The sequence below is a fragment of the Plasmodium berghei genome (assembly GCF_900002375.2).
Source record: "Plasmodium berghei ANKA genome assembly, chromosome: 13".
Classification (NCBI taxonomy): Eukaryota; Apicomplexa; class Aconoidasida; order Haemosporida; family Plasmodiidae; genus Plasmodium; species Plasmodium berghei.
In genome coordinates this window covers 23,038-42,784 of record NC_036171.2, presented here as the reverse complement: position 1 = coordinate 42,784, position 19,747 = coordinate 23,038, and the positions used below count along the sequence as shown (strand labels likewise).

General features: G+C 20.5%; 4 protein-coding genes and 1 pseudogene across 4 annotated transcripts, besides 1 other annotated feature; all 5 read left to right on the top strand.

Annotated features, from left to right (window-relative positions):
* Positions 1-1,939: 1,939 nt before the first annotated feature.
* PBANKA_1300200 (BIR protein) lies at positions 1,940-3,076 on the top strand (the record flags this gene model as incomplete). The annotated part of the gene is made up of 3 exons (XM_034566573.1): positions 1,940-1,954; positions 2,076-2,921; positions 3,011-3,076. 3 exons carry the CDS (start codon positions 1,940-1,942, stop codon positions 3,074-3,076), a joined length of 927 nt encoding a protein of 308 aa, XP_034423157.1.
* A 2,828-nt stretch (positions 3,077-5,904) lies between these two features.
* PBANKA_1300100 (BIR protein) lies at positions 5,905-7,028 on the top strand (the record flags this gene model as incomplete). The annotated part of the gene is made up of 3 exons (XM_034566572.1): positions 5,905-5,919; positions 6,055-6,873; positions 6,963-7,028. 3 exons carry the CDS (start codon positions 5,905-5,907, stop codon positions 7,026-7,028), a joined length of 900 nt encoding a protein of 299 aa, XP_034423156.1.
* Positions 7,029-9,225: 2,197 nt separating this feature from the next.
* On the top strand, positions 9,226-10,156 carry PBANKA_1300096 (fam-b protein; the record flags this gene model as incomplete). The annotated part of the gene is made up of 2 exons (XM_034566571.1): positions 9,226-9,294; positions 9,473-10,156. The coding sequence occupies 2 exons, from the start codon at positions 9,226-9,228 to the stop codon at positions 10,154-10,156; spliced, it is 753 nt and encodes a 250-aa protein (XP_034423155.1).
* Positions 10,157-13,086: 2,930 nt separating this feature from the next.
* PBANKA_1300091 (BIR protein) lies at positions 13,087-14,316 on the top strand (the record flags this gene model as incomplete). The annotated part of the gene is made up of 3 exons (XM_034566570.1): positions 13,087-13,101; positions 13,239-14,141; positions 14,230-14,316. 3 exons carry the CDS (start codon positions 13,087-13,089, stop codon positions 14,314-14,316), a joined length of 1,005 nt encoding a protein of 334 aa, XP_034423154.1.
* Positions 14,317-16,715: 2,399 nt separating this feature from the next.
* Positions 16,716-17,855, top strand: PBANKA_1300081 (annotated as a pseudogene).
* Positions 16,716-17,855: a sequence feature (BIR protein, pseudogene;~PIR protein, pseudogene).
* Positions 17,856-19,747: the final 1,892 nt, after the last annotated feature.

Sequence of the window (19,747 nt, the reverse complement as noted above, 5' to 3'; positions counted from 1 at the left end):
ACAATACAACGTTATCTATATAAGACAGTTTATACATCTAGCATTTTTAATAATACAATAAAAATGTCATATTAATAAAAAATTACATTATAGATATAAGTATAAAATCCTTTTAACTTTCTATTATATATAATATAATTTATACTAAAGTTTTAAATTAAAATTATAGAAATAGTTTTTTATAATTTAATTTATTTATTATAAAGGTATAATATTAGATTAATCATTATTAATTTTTAAAAATTATAATTTTGAGATATATGCAAATTGGAAATATATATTTAAAATAGTTAAAAAATAAAATATAAATATATTAATAAAAATTTAATGTTATAGATTGCTATAATACTTATAAACAACTTGGTATATAAAATTAACGTTATTGTTCTAATATATATAATATTGTATCAATGACTAAAACTGAAATATGTTAATTTTGTGAAATATATACAATTATATATTAATGCAAAGTATATATAAAAATTATGTAATAATTAATTTAATTTGAACTAATAATATTTTTATTAGGTTATTATATATATAAAAACTAAAAATATATAATTTAAATATATTGTTATTACGAAATAATATATTTTAAAGTGTTATACTCTAAAACAATAAAACACGGAAAAATACTAATTGAATTAAAGTATTACCTTGGTGCATTAATTATCTCATTGTATATACAGTGATATAACCAAAACAACAATAGTAATATTAGATTAATATATTATGTTCATTTGGTACATTATATGGGTATAAATTATTTATATACATTATTAAACTTGTAATAAGAATAAAATTATATGCACAAAAAATCAAATGAAATATTATAATACTTATTTAAGTAAGCTTTAATACGAAAATATTAGAGTTAAACTCCAAGAAAATAATATTAATAATTCTATAGTCTTCTTAAAATTTTTTTTTTCATCATAAAACTAAATATATTTATTATAAAATATAAAAGCAAACTATATATTTAGAAAAGTAATAATTCTAAGTTATTTTTAATGTATACGCTAATTGAACGTTTTAATGGTAGAAAATATAAGGCATAATTAAACTATGTAGAATAGGCAAATCTTATATAACTACAGCCTTACCTTAAAAAAACATACTTCCCTTATCTCTCCTCTCAAAGTGCAATATACCAACCTAATACACATAGTTTTCTATTATAATTTAAAATTTGCATCAATAGTTATTTACATGTTATATATTTACTAAGTATTATTTAAAAAAAAATGCATTTAAAATCTTATTTAAGCTTACAAATAACATAATAAATGCGGTTTCAGTGCTAATTGCCGTTTTAAAGCGTGGGAAAGATGTGCAAAATATATTATAAAATCACCCAATAAGATATATTTCTAAATTGAAGTATATAGGAATAAAAATAGTTATATGATTCATTAAAATGGATTATGAACTTATTTATATTAAATAAAAATAATATTAAAATTATGTATATGCAATTAAAAAGGGAGCACTGCAACATTTTATAAATGCTATAATTTTAGAAAAAACTGTATTATATATTATAAGAAACAAGCATATAAAAATTTAATATATTCCTTTTCTATGTTCAAACATACTTTAAATTCATTATAAAAGTATATCCATTTTTATAATAAAGTCATACCAGATGTTAGTAAGAATAGCATTTTTTGTATAAAATGCATCATATCTATATTTAATCAAAAGTGTATTGAACAACCCTCTATTTAAGGTGAATTAGTTAATTGTCATAAAATAAGTATAATATGGTTTTAGTAGTACTACTATATTATTATTTTATATGAAATTAAGAATAATATGTTTAACGAAAGATAATCTCTATGTAAAGAGATTAAATAAATACGACATATATTTTATGCAATATATATAAATAATATCATCTCACATAATATCCAAATGATAACATAATTTCATTATAATGTCTAAAAAGTTGGTATATATCATATTTCTTATATCATTCGGGTGTTGCATTGCCTATATATTACACTATTTTTCACTTTAGTAATATTTATATTAATACATTTTTTTGTTTAATTCGTAAAATATATTCGTAGTTCTCTGCTATTAAAAAGATTAACGATTGTTTATCCAGTGACGTATTACTTAAAGGAGGAGAATGTTCTAATGAAGTATTATACACAGCATATTGTCCTACCAAGAAAGATGGGGAAAAGGGACAATGTAACACAAATGGTGATAAAATTAATGCTGGACTTTTATGGTTGTTAGAGATGTTCAAGGATGATTATGGTGAGGGTCGTTCTGGAAATGAAAATGTAAAATATGCTGAATACGCTATTTTATGGTTAAGTAATATGTTAAATCAAACACCAGATGAAGGAATTACCACATTAAATGATTTTTATACTAAATATATAAAAAATAATACGCATTATACTAATTGTATTAGTGATGGTAAAGATTGTAGTAATTCATTAAAAACTGGAACTGGATATACAAATTTTAAGAAGTTCATAGAAGAAAACGATCATTTCATGAATATGAATATGAACACTATGGCTATGTTGTATGATGCATTTAAAATTTTATGTAATATGTATACTGAGTTTGACGAAAAAAAGCTAAATTGCGATGAATGTTTGAAATATGGTGATGAATTTGTTGAAAAATATGATCATCTTAATAAAATTTCTGAAATTACTGAAGGCAGTCCATACTATCAAGTATTATCTACTTTATCAAATGATTATGATAATTTTAAAAAGAAATATAATGAAGCTCAATGCTGCAATTTTCCACCTCTTCCAACGATAGAAAAAGCACAAGCTTCTGCACAAAGTTCTAAATTTACATCATCAAGTTCGTCGATAGAAAGAAAATTATTTATAGTTTTATCGATATTTGGTGCAATAGCATTTTTTTTTGGAATTTCTTATAAGGTAAATAATAAGGAATTTAAAAATAATTTTCATTATATATATGTAAACATTAACAAAAATATCATATGCTTCTTAACATTTTATATTAGTATTCGTTATTTGAATTTCGGAAACGATCTCAAAAACAACATTTAAGAGAAAAGCTAAAAAAATAAAGAAGAAACTGGATAATTAATATATGACCATGAGGATAGCGATCAATATACTTTAAGATATTTTTATATTTGGAAATAACAAAATTTTGATCATAATTTTTGCATAATTTTTATATAATTTTTATGTTATGAGTCAGGGTTGAGGTTATGTTTGTAGAACCCATATTCGGGTTAGGATTAAATGTTACATTGTATTTAATTTTGTATAATTTTATAATATTTATTGATATGTATGTGTTGATCAAATATATTTACAATTTCCGTATGCTTAATCTCAAGCTGAAGTCTAAATATGCAACCAAAAAAGGGGCATTTCCATTAATATGAAAAGGGCCATAAACATTTTTTCATAAGTTATAATATATATAATTAATGTTTATGTCTATTTAATATGATTAAAAAAATGTCTATATTGCATATATTAATTCATGATATATCATACTTATTTATTATATAAAATTTGTTAATCTGTGGTTATATCGAATTATATATAACACAACATGTTTCTTTATGTGATGAAACATTTTGTTTAGTAATACCTATTATTTGTATCATATTTATTTTAATTTAAATTATATTTTAATAACCAAGCAGTATAATATTATTATATATGAAAGCATAAATTATAATTAGATTAATTTGGAACAATTATCTACACTACAATATATATTCATATTAATATGTATCTTTAAGATTAATTAAATATATTACCAATATACAATAGATAATCATAAAATATAGATGCATGAGATGTCGACCGAGAATCGACAATATAACATTGTCTATAAAATGTTATTATGGTTCTAACATTTTTAGTAACACATAAAAATACATTATATATACAATATTTTTTAAGTTTTAATTGTAGTCTATTCTATTTTGTATCTTCTTTACATTTATATTAAAGTTAATTAATGTTAATAGAAATTGCTTTATATGCCTTAATTTATTTACTATAAAGATATAATAATTGATTAATCACTATTATTTTTTAAACTTTATACTTTTGAGGGATAAATGAATTATATTTTAAAATAGTTAAAAGAAAAAATATAAGTATATTAATAAAATTTAATGTTATATTTTGTTATAATACTTATAAACAATTTGATATATAAAATTATGCTATTATTCTAAAATTTATAGATATAAATGAACAAAATGTTGTTTCAATGACTAAAACTGAAATATGTTAAATTTGGGAAGCATATAGAATTATATATTAATGCAAAGTATATATAAAAAGTATGTAATAATTAATTTAATTTGAACTAATAATATTTTTATTAAGTTATTATATATATAAAAACTAAAAATATATAATTTAAATATATTGTTATTACGAAATAATATATTTTAAAGTGTTATACTCTAAAACAATAAAACACGGAAAAATACTAATTGAATTAAAGTATTACCTTGGTGCATTAATTATCTCATTGTATATACAGTGATATAACCAAAACAACAATAGTAATATTAGATTAATATATTATGTTCATTTGGTACATTATATGGGTATAAATTATTTATATACATTATTAAACTTGTAATAAGAATAAAATTATATGCACAAAAAATCAAATGAAATATTATAATACTTATTTAAGTAAGCTTTAATGCGATGGTAATAGACTAACACTACCATGAAAATAATATTAATAATTATAGTTTTCTTAAAAATATTGTTTTTCATCATAAAACTAAATATAGTTTATTATAAAATATAAAAGCAAACTATATATTTAGAAAAGTAATAATTCTAAGTTATTTTTAATGCATACATTAATTGAAAGTTTTAATGGTAGAAAATATAAGGTATAATTAAACTATGTAGAATAAGTAAATATTATATGGCTACATCCTTGTCTTAAAAAAACATACTTCCCTTATATCTCCTCTCAAATTGCAATATACCAACCTAATACACATAGTTTTCTATTATAATTTAAAATTTGCATCAATAGTTATTTACATGTTATATATTTACTAAGTATTATTTAAAAAAAAATGCATTTAAAATCTTATTTAAGCTTACAAATAACATAATAAATGCGGTTTCAGTGCTAATTGCCGTTTTAAACCGTGGGAAAGATGTGCAAAATACATTATAAAATCACCCAATAAAGGTATATTTCTAAATTGAATTATATAGGAATAAAAATAAAGTTATTGAAAATTTTAAAATATAATTGGAATGCATATATATTAATTAAAAGTAATATTAGAATTATGTAATTTGCATAGAAAATGGAGCATTCAACTTAATTCGTAAATGTTATAATTTTAGAAAAGTTTATATTATATATTATGAGAAATAAGTATATAAATATTTAATATATTTTAAAAAATTACTATTTATATACTTTTAAGGATTATAGTAATAATATAATTTTAGAAAAAAAAGTATTATATATTATAAGAAACAAGCATATAAAAATTTAATATATTCCTTTTCTATGTTCAAACATACTTTAAATTCATTATAAAAGTATATATATTTTTATAATAAAGTTATACCAGATGTTAGTAAGAATAGCATGTTTTGTATATAATTCATTATATACATATATTTAATTAAAATGTATTAAGCGACCCTCTATTTAAGGTAATTTAGCTAATTATGATAAACATAAATATAATGTTTCTTTACTAATAATATTGTTTTATTAAGTATAATAATTTAATTATTAAAAAGTTATAATATATTTAACTACAAACAATTGTTATATATAGGGTTAAAGTATTTGCTTCACATATTGGGAGTAACGTATATAAAACAGCATGATTTTACTCAATTTACAAATTTAAAATGAAATATCATCACAATGGATGCAAATATAGTATATGCATTTTTTAATAATAATAATTTCCTTTATATTTTTTGATATTGTATTATATATATATATCATTAAACTTGATTTTAATAAAATTTTCAATAATACATGTTTTTATTAATTATTTTAAATGTTTTTTAGTGCAGTAACTTCCTTTTAGTAAGGAACTGGTTTCCCGATAATTTGATTGATGGACAGTATAAAATTGTAGATGATCAACATTTGAAAAAATATTGTTCTGGTAATAGTTGTGATAGTGATCTCGAAAAAATTAATGCTGGATGTTTATATTTGTTTAATGAATTCTTTGGGAGTTCTGAGTATTTTGAGTCTGTTGCAAAAAGTAACACACATATTGTTGAATACATTATGATATGGCTAAGCTATATGTTAAACCTAAAGGAAAATAATGATAACCAGATCAGTGCTCTACAACATTTTTATACTACATATATAAATAAACAAGAAAGGTATACTAATACTATAACTGATGTTACAGAATATAATAGTTATAAGGATCTTATAGATAAAACAAATATGGTGAATATGGATATTAAAGATATATCTAAATTTTATTCTGCGTTTAAATTATTATGTGAAATGTATACTGGATTTGATACAAACACCTCAAATTGCACGTGCTCGGAAAAAGCTAATAAATTTGTTGAAGAATATAAAGAACTTAATAATAATAATAATAAAGGTAGTTCCTATAATAAAATATTGTCTACATTATCAACTGAGTATAATAAATTAAAAAATGAATGTAAAGATGCTCAAGGTAGCAATTTTCCACCCCTTTCAGAGATAAATACATCAAAAATTTCTGTAAAAAGTTTTGAAGAAACTTCTGCACAAACATCTGTAGCTACATCATCAAATTCGTCGATAGGAAACAAATTATTTACAGTTTTATCGATATTTGGTGCAATAGCATTTTTTTTAGGAATTTCTTATAAGGTAAATAATAAGTAATTAAAAAATGATTTTCATTATATATATGCAAACATTAACAAAAACATCATACGTTTATTAACGTTTTATATTAGTATTCGTTATTTGGATTTCGGAAACGACCCCCAAAACAACATTTAAGAGGAAAGTTAAAAAAGTAAAGAAGAGAATGAATCATTAATATATGATTTGAAGAGAATGAATATTTCAGGAATAGTAATAATGATTGACATATGTTAAGAAATTGTCTATTTTGCCATAATTTTTGCATAATTTTATATAGTTTTTATGTTGTGGGTCAGGTTTATGTTTGTGGATCCCATATTCGGGTTATGGTTAAGTGTTATATTGTATTTAATTTTTTATAATTTGATAATATTTATTAGCTTAAGGAGTGGTTTTAAATATATATAGGAAATAAGTTATTAAAAATATGTATAGGATAAGTTGTAGTTTTTAAGATTTATATTAAGTCTAAATATGTAAGAGAAAAAATGAGGATGAAAATAAACGAATAAAGTAATATATTTTGATAAATTATAAGAATTGGATTTTGTGTTAATATAACTTAATGGTAAATGTGTTGAATAATTTACTTTTTGTATTTTATTGCTAATTTGGGGTTAATGGTTTATGGAACAATTGATCAAATATTTGAATAGACTTGGTTCTAGAAGAGAACGTTGATTTAAATAATTAAAATGTTTAATATGAGAAACTGAGAGGCAAACAGGGGAATTGGAAGAAAATAATTTATTTTTATTTCAACCAAAAGGACATTTAATGCGATTTCTTCATTCAGTGACACCTGAACCGAATGATAAATGAAGTGATGTAGGAATTGAATTGAAGTATAAAGTACTATTTGGAGGAAATATATTTAAAGAAGGTAAGCTACTTTAAAGGCACATTTATTTAAATATCCATTATTTTAAGAATTAGTATAATATTTTAAAAATAATTTTCCACTTGAAAATGTTATATATTTTGGTGATTTTTACGCTAGTGTTTATGTTAGTATTTATAAATTGGGGAAGAAGTAGGATTATTAAATATATATAAACTTATGCAAGAATATCATGCACAGTTATTAATTTTTTGTTTATAGAAGGAAAAACGATTATTTATATGATAAATTTAATTAACTTATATTTGAAGTCGAATTTAAAAATATATAAATTTAAATAATAATAAATAGTAAACTTGCCTATTCATATAAAGAAGTATTATGTATATATATGCCAAGAATTTGCTTCTTATTTTATAATAAAACATAAAGAAATTTTCTATATGGTGAAATTCTCTATTATAACTGAATTATAATATTTATTTGACTTAATTATTATTTATAAAAGTCAAAATATTGTAGTGTTTAAATACAAAAAGCGTCTTAACATCTGTTAAATGAATATAATGAAAATAAAACTTAATAGTATTAAGTGTATTTCATTTTTCGACTTGAGATAAAAATAAATTGGTATCTCATTCAATATATTGGTTCTATATGTATTATTTTTGTGATTTAATATTATAATTTGATTATTTGTTTGAGTTACATTTAAAAATATGAATATTTTATGTTATTTTAATAGAAATCATATATTTGATGCTGTATATTCAGAGATATGTTTATAAATAAAATTATTACATATAAATATATAAAAAAATATATTTTTACACAAAATCGGTAAATAAAATGGAGAATATTATTAAGTAATACTTAAAATTGGAGAAATATTATAATGAAATATAATAAATTAGAAACGATTTAAATGTAAATATCAATGGTGCTTTGCTAATGTTTTCATTATGTGTTTGTATTTATTCATATAAAAAAATATATCCAATATTTTATTATTTTAATAGATATTTATTAATGTGTTCATATGTGAACAATAATAGGAAAATATAAGTTTATAAAATATTAAAAACGTACCACTAAAATTACCAACGTATTATAAATTATATTAAAAGCCTATTTGTATACCAATTTTCCAAAAAATATATTTTATGGAAAATTATTATATACATATATTTTTTTATAATTAAAATATTAAAAGCGGTGTATTTTTTAGAGAAAAGTTAATATTTCTTTGAAAAAAAATATAATATATATATCCATAAGAAATTTTAATGAAATAACGAAATTTATTATAACAATTACATTAATTAATTTTACAAAAAGTGTAAAAAGTTAATAAATGAAATAAATTCGTTTTTTTATAGATATATTCATTTATTCATAAATTTTAGAACAAAAAACTAGCAAATATTACTATTTTGTGAATAAATACCAAGTTATCACCATGATCTCAAACTACATATATTAGTTCATTTATTTAATAAATAAAGGTAAAAATGAGAGTCAATATTTTAAAATATGTTCTTTTTTCAATTGTTATTTGTTCTTTTGAATATGCCAAAAATGTAAGTTACACTTTATTTTCTTTTATTATTAATAATATTTCACTATAGTTTTCGCATCTATTTGTTTCACATTAACCTTATATTATTGTCTCATGTATTGGCAAAACACTTATGTTAAGTTAAACCAACAATTAAAATTAATCACATATATGTTAATAAATATTTAATTTATTTTCAGGAACTATACTTTGTAAACGATAGAAGGATATACCTTGAAAGGAATGTAATAAACTTTAGAAATAATAGGATATTAGCATATGCAGATAACCAATTTGATTTAAATGAATTTTATGAATCAACTTTGAGTCTTGCAAGCCAACTTGGTGATTGTTTTGAAGCTAACAAAGAAATAGAACACCTTCGAAATATTATAGATTCACATATAAAGAAGCATATAGAAAGTAATACATCACTTGATTTCAAAAATGTAGATAGTAAGACAAAAAAAATAATTAATGAGCTTCGAAAAGAATTAGAAGAATTAAAAAAACAGATTTCTGATAAAACGAATGGTGAATTAGCAATACAACCGATAGATGATAAAATAATAATAAAAAAAGATGAAAATAGTTCTGTATCAGAACATGAAGACTTTAAACAATTGGAAAATAATGAAAATAATAAAAATAATAAAATTGAATCAAGTAATTGTCATATGAAATCAAAATTGACTAAAAAAAATATAAAAGAAGGAATCAAATTTATCCTGTCGGCGTTGGCATTTTTAGCAGCTGTTTCTTCGATGCCACTAATATCGTTTGCGTGTTTAATGATACTACCCATATTGCCTGGATTTTTCATATGCTATTTCCTTTGGAGACTTATTAAATATTCCACTAAATTAAGAAAAATATCAAAATAACCGCTTTTTATTATTATGCTTTATTATACATGTTTAAATGACTAGAAATAATATAATTAATATTTTATGGCATAAAAGTTATACTTTTTACATTTTATATAATAATTAAATATAATTTAATTGCTTGTTATATTATTATATATTTTAATTTGATATATAATCATGTTATATAATTAATTTATCTGTGATTACAATTTGTTAAAAACTCATTTGTCTATTTTCATGCACATATGTTATATATTAATGGATTTTGAATGTACTAATTTTTAGCTAGTATTTATAATTATTTTAAATAAACAAATTTAAGCACACTATTAATAAAATTATAAGCTATATTAATGGTTCAGATTTAGGTTTAGAGTTGCGTTTTGGAGAACTTGTATTTTGGGTCATGGCTCTGTACTGTTGGTTATAGTTTTGCTCTACGGAATCTATTCTTTGAGTTAAGGTTATATTTTTATTAATTTGTTTATAAATTGTGATTAAATATATATACTATACCCATATGTTTAATCTCGAAATTAAGTCCAAATATGTACCCCCAAAGGAGCATAGCCATTAATACGAAAGGGGTTTCATAACATTTTTTCCATAAAGCGTAATATTGATTTAATATGATTAAAATGAAATAGCATATTGGATATATTAATATAGATATTGACTATATATGAATTCATATTATCTATATCATAATTATTTATTACATAAAACTTGTTAACTCATAGTTATATTGAATTATGCATATCACAATATATTTGTTTATTCGATGAAACATTTTACTTAGTAAAACTTATTATTTGTATTATATTTGTTTTAATTTAAATAATTTTATCCAACTGAACTGTAATAATATATATTCATAAAATATAGATGCATGAAATATCAATCGAGAATCGACAATATAACATTGTCTATAAAATGTTATTATGCTTCTAACATTTTTTGAAGTTGTAATTGTAGTTACTATTTTCTTTTTGCATTTCCTTTAAATTTTTATTAAAATTAATTAGTACTAATAGAAGTTGATTTATACGCTTTAATTTATTTACTATAAAGGTATACTATTAGATTAATCATTATTAATTTTTAAACATTATAGTTTTGAGGTATAAATAAATTATATTTTAAAATAGTTAAAAGAACAAATATAAGTATATTAATAAAATTTAATGTTATAGTTTACTATAATACTTATAAACAATTTGGTATATAAAATTAGCGTTTTTGTACTAATATATATAATATTGTATCAATGTTCAAGCACAGAAATATGTTAAATTTGGAAACATATAAAATTATATATTAATGCAAAATATATAGAATAGGTATGTAATAATTAGCTTAATTCAACTAATAATATTTTTATTATGTTACTATATATATATATATATAAAATCACAAATATATAATTTAAATATATTGTTATTACAAAATAATATATGTTCTAAAATACTTAATTTAAAAACTATAAAACAAGGAAATATTCCCCATTGATTTAAAGGATTTTTATTGAGGGCACTAAGTGTTTCGTTGTACTATACATTAATATACCACAGTATCATCATAGTAATAACAATAGATAAAGTATTAAATACGAAAAAATTATTAAATTAATTTGATTCGAATACATATATATATTATTAAGCTTGTAATAAGATTAAAATTATATGCACAAAACATCAAATGAAATATTATAGCCTTCAACTAAGTATGCCTTTAATGCGATAATATTAGAATTAACACTAACAAGCAAAATAATATTAATAATTCTACAGTTTTTCATGATAGAACTAAATATAGTTTATTATAAAATATAAGAGCAAATTATATATTTAGAAAATAATTCTAAGCCATTTTTAATGTATACATTAATTGAAAGTTTGAATGGCAAAAAATATAAGGCATAATTAAACTATGTAGAATAGGTAAATCTTATATGGCTACATCATTGTCTTAAAAAAGCATACTTCCCTTATCTCTCCTCTCAAAGTGCAATATACCAACCTAATTACGCATAGTTTCCTATTATACTTTAAAATTTACATCAATACTTATTTATTTATTAATATTTAATATTTACTAAGTATTATTTTAAAAACAATATGCATTCAAAGAATTATTTGAGCTTATAAATAACATAATAAATACGGTTTTAGTGCTAATTGCCGTTTTAAACCGTGGGAAAGATGTGCAAAATATATTATAAAATCACCCAATAAGGTGTATTTTTAAATTGAAGTATATAGGAATAAAAATAAAGTTATTGAAAATGTTAAAATATAATTGGAGTGATATATATTAAATAAAAATCATATTAAAATTATGTATATGCAATTAAAAAAGGGAACAATGCAACTTATTTTATAAATGTTATAATTTTAGAAAAAACTGTATTATATATTATAAGAAATAAGTATATAAAAATTTAATATATTTTAAAAAAATTATATTTATATACTTTTAAGGATTCTAGTAATAATAGAACTTTTTATTTTTTAGATATATACAGTATTTATGTTTTAGAAAAAGTTTTACTAAAAAAGGAGATGCTATAGGTATTTTATGTTCAAGCATACTTTAAATTCATTATAAAAGTATATTCATTTTTATAATAAAGTTATATCATATTTTATTAATAATAGTATTTTTTGTATAAAATGCATTAAATCTATATTTAATCAAAATTTTATTAAACAACTATCTATTTAAGGTAATTTAGCTAATTTTGATAAACAGGAATATAACGTTTCTTTAGTAATAATATTATTTTATTATTGTATATTAATTTAATTATTGAAAAACTTATAATATATTTAATTACAGGCAATTGTTATACATAGAGCTAAAGTATTTGTGTCACATTTGGGACAGTGTATATAAAACACCATGATTCTATTCAATTTATAAATCAAAAATAAAATCCCATTATAATGAATGACTATGTGGTATATGAGCTTTTTAATAATAATAGTTTTCTTTACATTTTTTGATATTGTATTACATATAAATATCATTAAACTTTATTTTAATAAAATTTTTAATAATTTGCGTTTTTATTAATTGTTTTTAACTGCTTTCTTAGTATAGAAAGTTCCTTTTTGTAAGGAATTGGTTTCCCGATAAATTGGACGAAAACGGAGACTATCAATTCATTATGAATGAAAATAATTTAAATGAGTATTGTACTAGTAATAGATGTGATGGTGATCTTGAAAAAATTAATGCTGGATGTTTATTTTTGTTTGATGCATTTTTTAAGGATTCTTCTTCGTTTAAGTATCATAATAACATCAATATTGTTGATTACATCATGATATGGTTAAGTTATATGTTAAACTTAAAGAAAAATAATGATGGAAGCAACAATCTAGAATATTTTAATAATACATATATAAATAATGATAAGTACAAAAATACTATAACTGGTGTTACGGGGTATACAAACTATAAGGATCTTATAGATCAAAAAAAATATTTTTTGGATATGGATAGTAATATTATATCTAATTTTTATGATGCATTTAAATTATTATGTGAAATGTATACAAATTTTGATGAAAAAACATCATATTGCGCAGGATGTTCGGAAAATGCTAATAAATTTGTTGCAAAACATGGCGAGCTTAAGAGCGATCCTAGTATAACTAGTAATAGTTCCTATAATGAACTATTGTCTACTTTATCAAATGATTATAATAATTTTAAAAATTATTGTAATACTAAAGGTGATAAATGTAAAGTTTACCCAGAACTTCCAACGATAGAAGAAATACAAGCTTCAGAACAAAGTTCTATGCAAAGTTCTACACAAAGTCCTGCACAAAGTCCTGCACAAAGTCCTGCACATAGTTCTGTACAAAGTTCTGAACGAATTTATGGACATATTTCGGAAGATCCATCATCAAGTTCGTCGATAGGAAACAAATTATTTACAGTTTTATCGATATTTGGTGCAATAGCGTTTTTTTTAGGAATCTCCTATAAGGTAAATAATAGGAATTAAAAAATGATTTTCATTATATATATACAAGCATTAACAAAAATATCATACGCTTCTTAACTTTTTATATTAGTATTCGTTATTTGGATTTCGGAGACGAGCTCAAAAACAATATTTAAGAGAAAAAATAAAAAATATAAAGAATAGAATGAGCCATTAATATATGATTTGAAGATAGTGAATATTTTAGGAATAGTAATAATGATTTATATATTTTAAGAAACTGTCTATTGGGAAGTAATTTTTATATAGTTTTTATGTTGTGGGTCAGGGTTGTGTTTGTGAAACCAATATTCGGGTTAGGGTAAGTATTACATCTTTATTTATTTTTTTATAATTTGAACACTAATTTAATATATATTTCATTCCGTATGTTTAATTTCGAGAAGTAGTTCAAAAGCCCAAATATGCAACCCAAAAGTGGATATAACCATTAATGTGAAAGGGGTTGTATAACATATTTTCCATAAAACATAATATATACAATTGAGTGTTCATTCCGATTTAATATGGTTAAAATAAAATATCTATATTGTATATATTAATATAGATATTGACTATATATGAATTCATATTATTCTATATGATAATTGCCTATTATATAAGCCTTGATAACCCAGAGATATATTGAATTATGCATATCATAACATGTTTTTTTATTTGATGAAAATTTTATTTAATAAAACTTATGATTTATATCATATTTATTTTGATTTAAATCGTGTTATCCAATTGAACTATAATAATATAGATTCACAAAATATCGGTCGATATTCGACAATACAACGTTATCTATAAAAGGCATTTTATGCATCTAACATTTTAGTAATACATAAAAAATGCACTATAGATATATTATAATAAATTTATAAATTATAAATATATATAATACTCATTTTTTTCATTTCAATAATTTACATTTATGGTAATGTCTAATTTATATTGATAGAACTACTTATATATATATTAATTTATCATAAGGTATAATAATAGATTAATCACTATTAATTTTAAATTTTAAAGATTTGAGGTATAAATATATTATTTTTAAAATAGTTAAAAAATAAAATATAAGTATATTAATAAATTTCATGTTATAGTTTGTTTTAATAATTATAAATAATATGATAGATAAAATGAGTTATTATTATATAACTATAATATAATCTAATAAAATACTCTACTAATAACTAATATTAAATATTAATTTTATCGAAAAGGCACATAAAATACATTATAATGATATAATTTTTATATATTTGTTAAAGATACAATTTGGGATTTGTAGTTTTATATTATAAAAAATTGGATAAATACAGAAAAGGTTAAAGACTCAATTCATGTTAAATTGCATTTTATTATTCCACATTAGCATGCATTATATTATCATTGTTTAATGAATCATCATTTTGTAATATAAATTAGGATTTTTTACTATAGAATTAATAAAACATAAATTTTTTAATAAATTATTTGAATGTATATACATTGACAACATAACAATAAAATATATAAAACTATACAATTCAGAACATTTAGCGGATATTTATCTTAATTTATATATTAAAGAGAAAATATATCTTATCTCTCTCCTCTTAAAGTACACTATAACAATTTAATCAAACATAGTTTTCTATTATACTTTAAAATTTAAATCAATAGTTATTTATGTGCTAATATTTAATATTTGCTATATATTATTTTAAAAGCAATCTACATTCAAAGGGTTATTTAAACTTATAAATAGCTTAATAAATGCGGTTCATTGCTAATTGTGGTTTTAAACCGTGGAAAAGATGTGCAAAATATATTATAAAATCACCCAATAATGTATATTTTAAAATTGATGCGCGTATTAATAAAATTAGAGCTATTGAGTTTATTAAAATGGATTATGAATTTGTCCATATTAAATAAAAATAATATTAAAATTATGTATATGGAATTAAAAAAGGTAACAATGGAGATTATTTTGTAAATGCTATAGTTTTAATAAAATATTGGTATATAGTATTAGAAACAACTGTATAAATATTTAATATATTTTAAAAACGATTATTTATATACTTTTAAGGATTATAGTAATAATATAACTTTTTATTTTTTAGTTATATATAGTATTTAAGTTTTAGAAAGGTAATCATTAAAAAATAAGATATAAATATATTCCTCTTCTATGTTCAAGCATAAATATAAGGAAATCTACATTAAATTCTTTATAAAAGTATATTAATTTTTATAATAAAGTTATACCAGATGTTAGTGTGAGTAGCATTTTTTGTATATAATTCATTATATATATATTTAATTAAAATGTATTAAGTAACTCTCTATTTAAGGTAATTTAGCTAATTATGATAAGCGGAAATAGAACGTTTCTTTACTAATAATATTGTTTTATTATGTATAATAATTTAATTATTAAACAGTTATAATACATTTAACTACAAACAGTTGTTATATATAGGGTTAAAGCATTTGCGTCACATATTGGGGATAAGATATATCAAACAACATGATTTTACTCAATTTACAAATTTAAAATGAAATTTCATCACAATGGATGCCGAAATAGTATATGCATTTTTTAATACTAATAATTTCCTTTACATTTTTTGATATTGTATTATATATAAATATCATTAAACTTTATTTTAACAAAATTTTCAATAATGCACATTTCTAATAATTGTTTTTTTAAATATTTTTTTTAGTGTAAGAACTTCCTTTTAGTAAGGACGAACTTTCCCGATCAATTGGACAATAATGGAAACTATAAAATTGAAGATGATACACATTTCAAAGAGTATTGTAGTAATCAAAATTGTGTTAATGAGCTCGAAAAAATTAGTGCTGGATGTTTATATTTGTTTAATGAATTCTTTAAGGATTCTTCTGTCTTTAATTCTGTTGCAAAAAGTAACATCAATATTGTTGATTACATTATAATATGGTTAAGTTATATGTTAAACCTAAAGGAAAATATTGATAACAACAGTCTAAGTTATTTTTATACTACAAATATAAATAATGATAAGTATACTAATACTATAGATGGTGTAGAGGGTATACTAGTTTACAAGGATCTATAGATAAAACAAATATGGATGAATATGGATATTAAAGATATATCTAAATTTTATGATGCATTTATATTATTATGTGAAATGTATTCTGTATTTGATGTAGACAAGAATGATTGCACAAAATGTTCGGATAAAGCTAACCAATTTGGTTGAAAAATATAAAAATTTGAATTGAAAATTCTAATAATACTGAAGGTAGTCCATATAGAAAAATATTGTCTACATTATCAACTGATTATAATAATTTAAAAAATAAATGTAGCGATAGTTCATCCTTTCCATCGATAGAAACAACACAAATTTCTGTAAAAGGTTCTGAACAAACTGTTGCAAAATTCCGCACAAACATCTGAAGTTGCATTATTAAGTTCGTCGATAGGAAACAAATTAATTCCAGTTTTATCGATATTTGGTGCAATAGCATTTTTTTTAGGAATTGGATATAAGGTAAATAATAAGCCAATTAAAATATATTCAACAAGTAATTTATGAATATAAGTAAATTATACATTTTTTTTAATTTTTATATTAGTATTCATTATTTAAGTCTCGAAAACGATCTCGAAAACAACATTTAAGAGAAAAGCTAAAAAATAAAGAAGAAAATGAATAATTAATATAAGATTCGAAAATAGTGACACGTTCAAGAATATTAATAATGATTGATATATGTTAAGAAATTGTCTATTTCGAAGTAATTTTTTACCATAATTTTTATATAGTTTTTATGTTGTGGGTCAGGGTTATGTTTGCGGATCCCATATTCGGGTTAGGGTTAAGTATTACATTGCATTTAATTTTGCATAATTTGAACACTAATTAAACATATATATATTATATCCGTATGCTTAATATCGAGATGAGGTTCAAACATGCACCCCAAAGGGGTTCTTCCATTAATATGAAAAGTGTCACATAACATTTTTTCATAAGTTATAATATATATAATTGAGTGTTCATGCTTATTTAATATTATTAAAAAAAATGTCTATGTTGTATATATTAATATAGATATTGACTATATATGAAGCCGTATTATGCTATATCATAATTCCTATTATATAAAATTTTTTAATCTATGGTTATATCAAATTATGTATAACACAACATGTTTCTTTATTTGATGAAGCATTTTATTTAGTAAAACTTAGTATCATATTTATTTTAATTTAAATCGTATTTTGATAACCGAATAATATAATATTATTATATATGAAGGCATAAATTATAATTAGATTCATTTGAAACAATTGTCTACACTACAATATATATTCATATTAATATGTGTTTTTAAGATTAAATAAACATATTACCAATATATAATAAATAATCATAAAATATAGATTCATAAATATCGATCGAGATTCGAGAATACAACATTATATATAAAAGATATGTTATGCATCTATCATTTTTTTAAGTTTTAATTGTAGTTATTATTATTTTTTTGTATTTTACATTTATATTATAATTAATTAGTACTAATAAAAGTTAATTTATGCGCCATAATTTATTTATCATAAGGTATAATAATAGATTAATCACTATTAATTTTTAAACTTTATAGTTTTGAGGGATAAATAAATTATATTTTAAAATAGTTAAAATATTAATAAAATTTCATATAATATTTTAATAATTATAAATAATATGATAAATAGAATAAAATTATTATATGCCTATACATATAACCTAATAAAATACTTTACTAATATTGAAATATTGTTTTATTGTGGAAACTTCATATAATTAAATATTAATTTTATCGAAAGACACAATAATACATTATAAAGGTATCACTGTTATATATTTTGTTAAAGATCCAATTTGGGATATGTGGTTTTATATTATAAAAAATCGGATAGATAAAAGGTTAAAGACTCAATTAATGTTAAATTTCTTTTTATTATTCCATATTAGCATGCATTATATTATCATTGTTTAATGAATCATCATTTTTAAATTTAAAATAGCATTGTTTTATCATAAAATTAATAAAATATAGAATTTTTAATAAATTATTTGAATGTATATACATTGATAACTATAAAAATAAAATATATAAGATAAAAACGAACAATGCAAAATAGTTAACGAATATTCATATAAATTTATATATTAAAAATGAAAATACATATTATCTCTCTCCTACTAAATGGTAATATAACAACCTAATTAAAGAGTGTTTTCTATTATACTTTAAAATTTACATCAATAGTTATTCATGTGTTAATATTTACTATATATTATTTTAAAAACTAGTTCCATTCAAAGGCTTATTTAAACTTATAGCTTAATAAATGCGGTTCAGTGCTAATTGTCGTTTTAAACCGTGGAAAAGATGTGCAAAATATATTATAAAATTACCAAATAAGGTATATTTTTAAATTGAAGTACGTATGAATAAAAATAAAGTTATTGAAATGGATATATATTAAATAAAAATAATATTAAAATTATGTATATGTAATTAAAAAAGGTAACAATGGAGCTTATTTTGTAAAT